The sequence below is a fragment of the Atractosteus spatula genome, chromosome 7 (assembly GCF_055471065.1).
Source record: "Atractosteus spatula isolate fAtrSpa1 chromosome 7, fAtrSpa1.hap1, whole genome shotgun sequence".
Lineage (NCBI taxonomy): Eukaryota > Metazoa > Chordata > Actinopteri > Semionotiformes > Lepisosteidae > Atractosteus > Atractosteus spatula.
Genome location: NC_142712.1, coordinates 45,334,121 through 45,343,967, shown reverse-complemented (window position 1 = coordinate 45,343,967; position 9,847 = coordinate 45,334,121). Strand labels below are relative to the sequence as shown.

General features: G+C 38.3%; 1 protein-coding gene across 1 annotated transcript; it reads left to right on the top strand.

Annotated features, from left to right (window-relative positions):
- The first annotated feature begins 3,773 nt into the window (after positions 1-3,773).
- On the top strand, positions 3,774-7,351 carry LOC148831128 (uncharacterized). Its single transcript, XM_088920008.1, has 2 exons — positions 3,774-3,778; positions 6,580-7,351. The coding sequence occupies exons 1-2, from the start codon at positions 3,774-3,776 to the stop codon at positions 7,349-7,351; spliced, it is 777 nt and encodes a 258-aa protein (XP_088776134.1).
- Positions 7,352-9,847: the final 2,496 nt, after the last annotated feature.

Sequence of the window (9,847 nt, the reverse complement as noted above, 5' to 3'; positions counted from 1 at the left end):
ATGATTTAAATTGATCCATTTATGATATAAATGGATAAATAATTTAATATTTTAGAGTTATCTTGTCTGGCTGAGGAAATGACAGGGCTGGTCGAAGATAAGTACTGTCACAACCCAAGATCCCCAACACACTGATGCAGACACTCAACTAAAAGCAAGTGAGTTTCACTGCAAAGCTTCACAGGAAGCAGGGAGAAAGTATGTATAGCTTGGAATGAATGAAAAACTAATTTGATGCAAGCTTTATTGAGTAGTTTTGGATATGTAAAGTTTCAGTGGAACACTAGTGGAGAATGAAGCGAATGAGAAGGATGTATGATGTGGATGACTGAACATGAAATGAACAGGTGGCAGGAATTGCAGGAACATCTACTTTGAGACTGGAATTCTGTGGTGGTGGTTAATATATACAGCTACTGATTCCAAGCGGAATCTATAAAAGAAGAAACATCCACTTTGTGGGTGGAACTAGGACAGAGAAGAGTCGAGGGCCAACACCACACTACTTGGACACCATTCAAAAGAGTAAGTAAAGAGGTGGGGGAAAACATTCACCATAGCATGCATGGCCTTGCCTGGGGTGAAGTCACTAGATGGTTATGAATGATGAGGTACAGACTGTTGCCAATGCAATGTGTTTACACCCATAGGGCAAAGTGAGTATCAGTGGTGACTGGGTAACTGGGGGGGCTCTTAATGAGCCAGAGAAAAGGAAAAATTGAAGAAAGGAGAGAAAAAGTATTTAAGGCATTCTTGGGCATGTTGGGATATACACTCGACCATAAAAGGAGTGAAAAAAGGAGGAAAAGAGTGAAGGGGCATGATTAAGAGAACAGTGAAGGGGAGGAGGGAGATGATGTAGCCATGGTTGTTTGGAGCTGCAGGAAGGATTGAATACATCAGGGGAACTAAAAGAGCAGACAGCATGGCAGGAATAGAGCCAGTTGTATTTCATGGAAAATTTGAGCTAAAGGAACTGTTTGTTTGAGAAGAGTGAGAGGGTGACTTTAACACACTATAAAAAAGGTCTTAACACCGAATGTGAAACATGCCAGTCTCTAATGACACTGAAACTCTGAGTGCTAGAAAGAAAGTATTTATATGTAATTGATCAGAAATGCAATAGTTTGAATTTGCCATGTTATCAAAAATTTAAATAGAAAAATAGAAATAGAAAAAGTCATGGGTTTGTTTGACTCTGGACCACTGTCTATAAATTCCTGTACTTAAAACTCAGCTTGGATTTATTTCCTGGTCAATGAAACCACAAATTTACCAAACCTTTCTAAGTAATTTGTTAATCATTGTTAACTGCTTATGGACAATCGGTTATAAACAACAATGCCAGTGTTCTGTCTCTTTTAAATGCTTGATGACATCATTAAGATCAATAGGGAAACCTTTTTCTTTGAGCAGAACAACTTTGGCTGGAACAATTTCTAAGGTCTGCCCTTGAAAAGACCGCAACAGGTGATCTTTAGGTAGTACCTTAACAGAGATGGCAACCTGCAAGGAAAACTGTTAAACATTTGTCAAAACCAAAAATGATATTAAGGAACTAGGTAAAACTGTAGAAACCTGTTTTGCATTTTTATTAAAATGTCAAAAAAACATTTCAAGCTGAATATTATATAAAAGTATTTAAAGAGGGCAAAACCCAGCTCCTTCTATTTACTAGCCCACTAGGTTGTAAACAAACCTTTAGACTTTCTATCCCAATATTCCTTGTGTCCACTGTCAGAGCAGCAACATGTTGGATCGTTGGGGGGGTTCCAGTTACCTCATTCTCATGTCTGGTCTGTGGTGCCTCAAAGCAAAGTAGGATAAAACCAAAAAGTATCTGTAAATGCTTCCATTCATCAAGAAGCATTACTTTGGAACTGTGTGGTATTCCGGTTGCTTCAATGTTGTTGCTGGTGAAACAAAGGGCTCAGGAAAACTACTAAAATATTAATATGACTGCTTTCAGGATGAAATGCCCAACTAAATTCCAACTAAAGTCAGTCAGCTGCTGCTACTTGTTACTTATAAGGATTATGTTGTAGGTGCTTCTAGTTTTGCTGCAGATTATCTGATTCTGCCAACACTTTTTGCCAGTCTGCCCCACCATCTTCTTTACACTGTGATTGTTTTACTGCTCAATCCAGTATTTCAGCTGCAAAATAAAAACATTTTGAAATTAAAGAATTACAATTTAAAATCCAGTTGTGGTGTTGGATTTAATGTGGATGACAAACTTATACTGTACATGCAATCAACGCCGTCTCAATCTCAGATGAACTTTATCTCCCACCTCAGCCACCACCTCCCTCTTCATGTATTACAAAACATGCATGACTGTCAATCTGTAATCAATTCATCCTTGATTCACTAAAACAGCATTCTGTTCTCTTGATGTTAAATCACAATCTTGTTCACGTAAACAGCAATGCTGGTTTGCTCTTCTTTTGATTTACTGAAATTTGGGAATAACAGGAACAGGAATAGCTCCAGGAGAAAACCACAGGCCAACTCTCATTCCTCTGTATTCACAACAGCCATTCCTCTAAATCACCCACTTCATTTTTTTTTTACTTCAGATGCGAAAAAGTACACTTGGAAGCACACTCTATTTATTGAACAATGTGGAAGATTTCTCATTCCTTCCATTTAACATTTCGGTATTTCTTTCCATAAATTTGATAATGTCTACTTTCTGTTAGTTGTTAAGACAAACATGCAAATAAGAGGTTCCTCTTTTATCTATCCATCCATCCATTTTCTATTTTATCCAATTCAAGGTCATGAGGGAGCCTATGCCAGCAAGCAACGGGCGCGAGGCAGGATACCCCCTGGACTGGATACCAGGCCACAGTGGAGTGCACACAGACACACTCAAACCAGGGCCAATTTTTCCAGAACCCAATTAAGTAGCAATTATGTACTATATACTGTATGCACTGTTGGAGGAAACCGGAGCACATGGAGGAAACCCGTGTGAACACAGGGAGATCAGACAAACCCTATGCAGATAGCAGCCCAGAAATTGAGCCCAGGGCCCCAGCACTGCGAGACAGCAATGCTAAACATTGCACCACCATGCCATCCAAGTGTGTCTTAATTGTTTACAGTTAAGTCACTGAATTGTACATCCCATGAGGAGCAGGGGTGAAACCCCTTCCTCTTCCATCACTTCTGACTACATGAACTCTGATACAATACCCATCCCAAAATAAGTGGGATTACATTCAGGTAAAGAAGACTGGCATTGTCAGATCCAAACTTTGTTCACATTTTTAAAGGATTTAATAAATTTATATTAAATTTACAATTTATATCCTTTCATAAATCTCAGACACAATACATGGAATTTATCTGTAACTCATGAATTAGAGATTATAATAAATTCTGGAGGAAGCAAAACATCTGCTCCTGCTTGTCTTTGGCTCACTTCGGTGGACAAGTGCAGGCCTTTAGACTTTCTATCCCAGCAACACTTTGGATCATCGTAAAGGATTCCATTTACCTCACCTGCATGGTTAGCCTATGGTGCCTCAAAGCAAAATAGGATAAAGCCAAAAAGCATTTGTGCATATGCATACATATTTGTCTGTGCATAGTACCTTTAGATTATGTGATTAGGTGCCAATTTGCACCTGATGTGTAGAATGTTTGAAAGTCTTTGATTTGAAATGAGTTTAAGATGATGTTTTACAAAGTTGGACAGCCATGCTGAGCATCCATAATCCTTAGCCTGGATTCCCAATCCATTAACTGGAGAGTATTCTGTGGACATGGAGTAAGAACTAACACTAGACTGGTAGAAAGTAACCTGTGTAAAACAGCTACCGTTCCTCGGATAAATAGGTGTAAATGCTTTTGTCAGCTTTAAAGAATTGTGGGTGGGAAGTAAATTCAAAGTGTTAAGTAAAATGAACCAGCAAAACAGACCAAAAAGATCTTTATGATTCCTTCAATGTAAACAGTTGTTGGACACTCCGGACTTAAATAAGGACTGACAATTCTGTATTGTTTCGGTTCATTACTATTTCAGTTTCCCATTGTATTGAAACCACAACTAGTATTTTTTAGAAGGTAAAATTAAAGTGGACATTAATAGTTTTTAGTTATTTTTCAGAAAAATGGAAGTTGTTTTGTAAATTTGGTGGTTCACTTCTGTCAATACCACTATGTTTAATTTATGTTGCTTTAATGACAAAAAAAAACAATAAACTTATTTCTATAATTGAATCTCTGTATTGGAGCTCTGCATTTAAGAACAGCAAGACTGACATGCTATGCTCAACTGGCGGAATGATTAGATCTCCTTTTATACACTGTATAGAAATATAGAATACCAGTGTCTGTAGCTTAATTCCTGAAGCAAGTTCCTGTATGAGACTAATTTTCTGTATGTCATTTCTGATTTTAATTTACAGTCTAATGTGCCTGCTGTTCGTATTTTTTTCTTTTCATTACAAACTCAGTTTGACAGTAACCATTCCCGAATCACATCAAGGTCAGGTTTAACAGATGTTGCAAGGAAGTGCTGTAACATCTTCTGAGTCAAATATATACACACAGCATGCTCCAATAAGAACCTGTTACAGTATCAATTAAATATTACAAATTAGTTATGCTTTAGAGATATGCTGTTTACACTAGTATATATGTTAGCAGATATACAGTACATATAGTACACAATCAATCTGCATTTTGAAGTGGATAGGTAAAGCAAGTAAGTTACTTTTCTAATTATCTCTATCTATTGGTATTATTAGTGGACATTTATTTGATTGATTAATGTATTTCAGTAATGGCTTGTGTAAGTAAACACTAAACCCACTAAAAGCCCCATTATCTACAGTACCTACTTTGCTGCTAGAAAGGTCTATTAGGAAAGTTTGAAAAACTGAACTGGTCTGGTGGTTCCAATGTAAAAGAGAGAGATGCAATTACTCCCTCCATTCTGCAGTTTTGACTGGCTGAGTTGATTATATCTGTGCTGCATGTTTCCTGCCTTCGATAGCCTGAAACAGTGAATGAGTGTGCAATTCTGTTGTTTGTTCAGAATATTTTCAGACTTGTTCACTGGAGAGCGAGACGTGTATGTTTGTGAAAACTGTGCAATGAACCTTTAAAAGCATCTGAGTATTAATCTGTATTGGTTTTCTATTGTATGTATTTCATTTAATTGATAATATCATTAATAATATACAGAATATAGTGACTGGTGGCATATCATGAATTTATAATCACTAAGCACATTAGGTCATCAATTGATACTGGCGCATCAGGTGCATTTGCACAATAATTGACAATCTTGCTGACAAAGGTTATACTCACATGGCTGGCAGCTACTCAGATTGCCTTGAGAATGTTATCTGGTAATGTTTAACAGCTGCTGTACCACATGTCATAGCAGTAAAACACAAAAAATGCATCCTAGGCCTCAACCATCTACTATATATTCTTTGCATTAACAAATAGCTGCAAATCTGCTTTAGTCTTGCTATGGTGACCTGCAGAATACAGACCTTATGAAGACTAAAGTAACATTCCTTTAACTGCATACACGAAGCATAGTTTATAATATTGTACTTTCTGTGACTCAGAATACCACTTACTCTCTTTGTTATACTGAAGAAATAATCAAATGTGGACAACATTTCAGGAAAGTATAAAATACAGTGCATGGTTTACTAAATGAATATTTCTCTGGAATATCCTATGTCAAGAAAACACATTTCAATGTTTACTTGGGCGGGAAAACGTCTTTATCAGAGGTTGAGAGGTAATTCCTGATTTACAAATCATAGTTGTATTGCCTTCTTCCTCTGACTAAAGGAGTGTCTAGTGGATTTCTTTGTTGTTTGTTTTTTGACTGCATTACTTAGAATATGAAACAAATTAAATGCACATAGATACTGTAACCTATACAGTTTATGGAAGCCTGGTCTGCATGTAAAATTTTCGAGTTTCATCTTAGTTCAGCAACTCTGGGGTTTTCCATAACTGTGGTTGGATCTGCCAAGCAGAGATATCCAGATATGCCCAAGAATTGAAAACATGTAAAGCTTGAGACAAGTGTTGGCACACACATTTAAAGATTTTAATGTTGCAGTGGTAAGCAAGTATTCTTTGTTTGACAAGAAGATATTTTTTGTTTTCAGAAGACATGATTTCTGCACAATATCACATTCTGACCAGATGCAAAACTGTTTGTCATGTTCAAGTCCTTTAACATTTACTTCGGCACATGATTGCATACATGTGCATGTGTGTATATTGTAGGTGTGTGTAAGTGTGTGAGGATGAATGTACACGTGCATTTGTGTGTTTGTGGAATCAGATGTCAAAATGGGATTGGTATTTAACAGTTTTCAGTACACTGTTTAGTACAGCAGCTTCACCAGGAGTACTGTGCAAACACAGCATTTTATGTGACATAATAAATGTACAGATTAATGAATCCGTGAAGGATCTTCAAGCATAGACACAAAATAACTATCATTTTCCACTTAGAAAGTCTCTATCATAATTTACAATTAGCTGATGGGTTATATTAAGTAATTAAAAGGTTAGATAAAATGAAAACAGGCATCCATGGACGCTATTGTATGCCGATGTTATGATAGCAAGTGAAACGCGACACGGCCTCGAACAGCAAGTACAGGAGTGGAAGACGCGCCTTGAACGATTTGGGATGAAATTGAACATCAAGAAGACGGAGTACCTGGAATACGGTGATCAAACCGATGGCACAATCGCAGCTGGTGGGGTCCAACTGAACAAAGTGACACAGTTCAAGTACCTAGGCTCATGTGTCAACTCCGACTGCACTACCCTCCAAGACGCCAAGACGCGAGTCAGCGCCGCTTGGATTAAATGGCGGCAGGTCACTGGAGTACTATGCAACAAGAAGATCCCTTTACGCCTAAAATCCAAAGTCTACCGCTCAGTGGTCAGACCAGTGGCTGTATACGGAACTGAATGCTGGCCAACAACAAAGAAACATGAACAGGCACTCCATACGATGGAAATGAAGATGCTGCGATGGTACCTTGCCTTGACAAGACTAGACCATGTCATGAATGAAGGGGTGCGAAAAACACTCAAAGTCGCCCCAATCGCTGAGAAAATGAGGGAATCGCGCCTGCGATGGTATGGACACGTGCTCCGCAGCAATGACACATCAATGGCAAAGACCGCCCTCGAATTGAATGTGGAAGGCCGCCGGCCCCGTGGACGACCATTTACGCGCTGGCTGGATTGGCTGAAAGACAACATGCGCCTCGCAAAAGTCACCTGCCAAGACGCCACAGACCGTACGAAGTGGAAAAATCGGTGCAAACAGGCAGACCCCACATAAGTGGGAAAATGCGAAGAAGAAGAAGATAAAATGAAAACAAAAATATCCTGTAGCTGTCCAGAACTAGGCTAAAAGAACCCTGATAAGAGAGTGTGAGAATAATGAACACATGTCAAGAAAGTGTGCCTACATTAACAAATGTGCACATTATGCAGCTTGTAGCCTGGGAGTGGGACATAAGTTTGTTACTTTTTGCTCACATTCTCTCACATTCCCATTTCTGGGCTGATTCCAGTGGGGAGCTGTGTCAGTGTGGGAGCAGCTACAGTAAGTAACAAGTAGAGGTTAATTCCGTTCTGAGAGACTTAAACTTAAACAGCTTGTTCCACTGCTGAGATTGTTGTTATCTCTGACTTTTGGCTGTGTATGAATGCACTCCATCTATGGAATTCAGAAATACATTTCTTTTTAAAAAGGAGTGGACTGGTTGCCCACTTTTGTGATGCATTTGTCTGTGCAAGGATGTTAATTGCAGTTGCAGAGTAGGGTGCAAAGAAAAAGGAAACTGGATCCTAATTTTATTCTAATTGCTTCGTTTCTGTACATAGCCTAGTTAAAGCTAAATCCATTTATATCTGCTATGGTGTGAACAAAAGCCGAGGAGAACAGACTGTTTTCTTATTAAGCCTGCAATTAAAATGCAGCGGCTTCTGTTGCTGTCCTCCTCTCAAGCTGTGCTGCCTGAGCAGGGGCTTGTGGGAGGGAGTTATCATCGTCCTGCAGCACTTTCTGCTGTTGCTGATAGAAAATTACAAGAAAGGAAAGAGAGAAAAAATGAAATGGAATTATTAATTGATTCAGTGTGGAACTATATACCCCCGGTAGGAATTATTTTGTATGTGTCATTCTTGGCATTTAAATTAGTTTCTGTTGTCGAAATTGTTTACACAACCTTTCGCTAAAGAATTAGTATTATTATTTTTGATTCCATTAGCCTCCTTTAACACTGCTTTGAAAATATACCCCAAAGCTTCTGCTTTGACCAAAGAAATGCGCAATTACATTTGAGTGTTTCCTTGCCTTCAGTGCACTGAATTCTACACTTAGTTTTTGTTTTCATACTGTGTAATAGGTCATATTTTCATGTCACAAATTGCATATCATGAAAAGCAGCCTTTCTTTTTAATATTAATTGCCTTTTCAACTGTGTTAAATGCTGTTGGACGTATCACACAATTAGGTCTGAACCACAATGGTAGTTTTCTGTAGCAAAATTCCTATAAATAGTTACTCTGTATAAGAAAGCATGGTGAATTCTGTGAAACTGTGATTACTCAGAAGGGTATTTATGCATGCAGGAAACCTGAGCCCAATGCTGCCAGTCTGTGTCCCATTCCACATTCATTCAGGTGTAAGATGTTGTAAGATGTGCTGATGTAGGATTGTTATGTACAGTCTCAGAGATGGCTAGACATGAATGTTTGCTTGGTGGCGGTGCTTTTTCCAAAAAGCCCACTGGGACACCTTAATGAAAAAAATGTTTTTCCATGTTCTGTTAATTCAGACAGATAAAATATTCATTGCTACAATAAAGGCTTGGTTTTTACTTTTTCTTGTTTGCTACGGTACCAGTTTTCAAGATTTTACTTGCTTTTAGTTTTTAACCATAGCTAAACATTGTACAAATGCCTCAGACATAAATCATACTTTAGATTAATGAAACCTGCAGTGTACTAAATGCCATTTAAATTGTGTAAATGCATTTAAATAGTCTCTTTCGTTGATTATTATTAGTTAATTTTTACTTGATTTCTCTTAGTTAATTTACTTAATTGCTATGACTGTTTCTTTGCCATGGTGGCACAGTTGTTAGAATTGCTGCTCTGGGTTCAGTTCCCAGACTGCTATCTGTGTGGAGTTTGTATGGTTTCCATTGTTAGCATGGGTTTCCTCCAGGTGCTCTGGCTTCCTACCACAGTCCACATACATACTGGTAGGCTAACTAATTGGCTTCCGGAAAAACAGACACTGGTGTGTGTCTGTGTGTGCTCTACAATGGACTGGCGTCCCAGCCAGGTGTATTCCACTTTGAGCTTGTTGCTTGCCAGGCTAGGCTCCTGCTCCCCTGTGGTCCTGTATCGGGTCATATACTGGGCAAATTAGAAAATGGATGCAGATATTTGCAAAAAATATCTATTTTATTTAAGGTCTGATTTTTTAGGTGTTATTGCTTTAATGTATCGTGAAATTAATTATATGGCAGAAATTATTACTAATTACATTATTTAAAATAATGTCTAAGCTGCATATTCCTCAAGTATTTGACATAAGTCAACTGTCTCCTGATAGGTTCCTGACAGAAAATGTTTAGGATAGAAGTTATAATAATAATTGCTTACACTTGTATAGTGCTTTTCTGGGCACTCGGCTCAAAGTGTTTTACAGGTAATGGGGACTCCCCTCCAACACCACCAATGTGCAGCATCCACCTGGATGATGTAACGGCAGACATAGTGCACCAGAACGCTCACCACACATCAGCTATCAGTGGGGAGG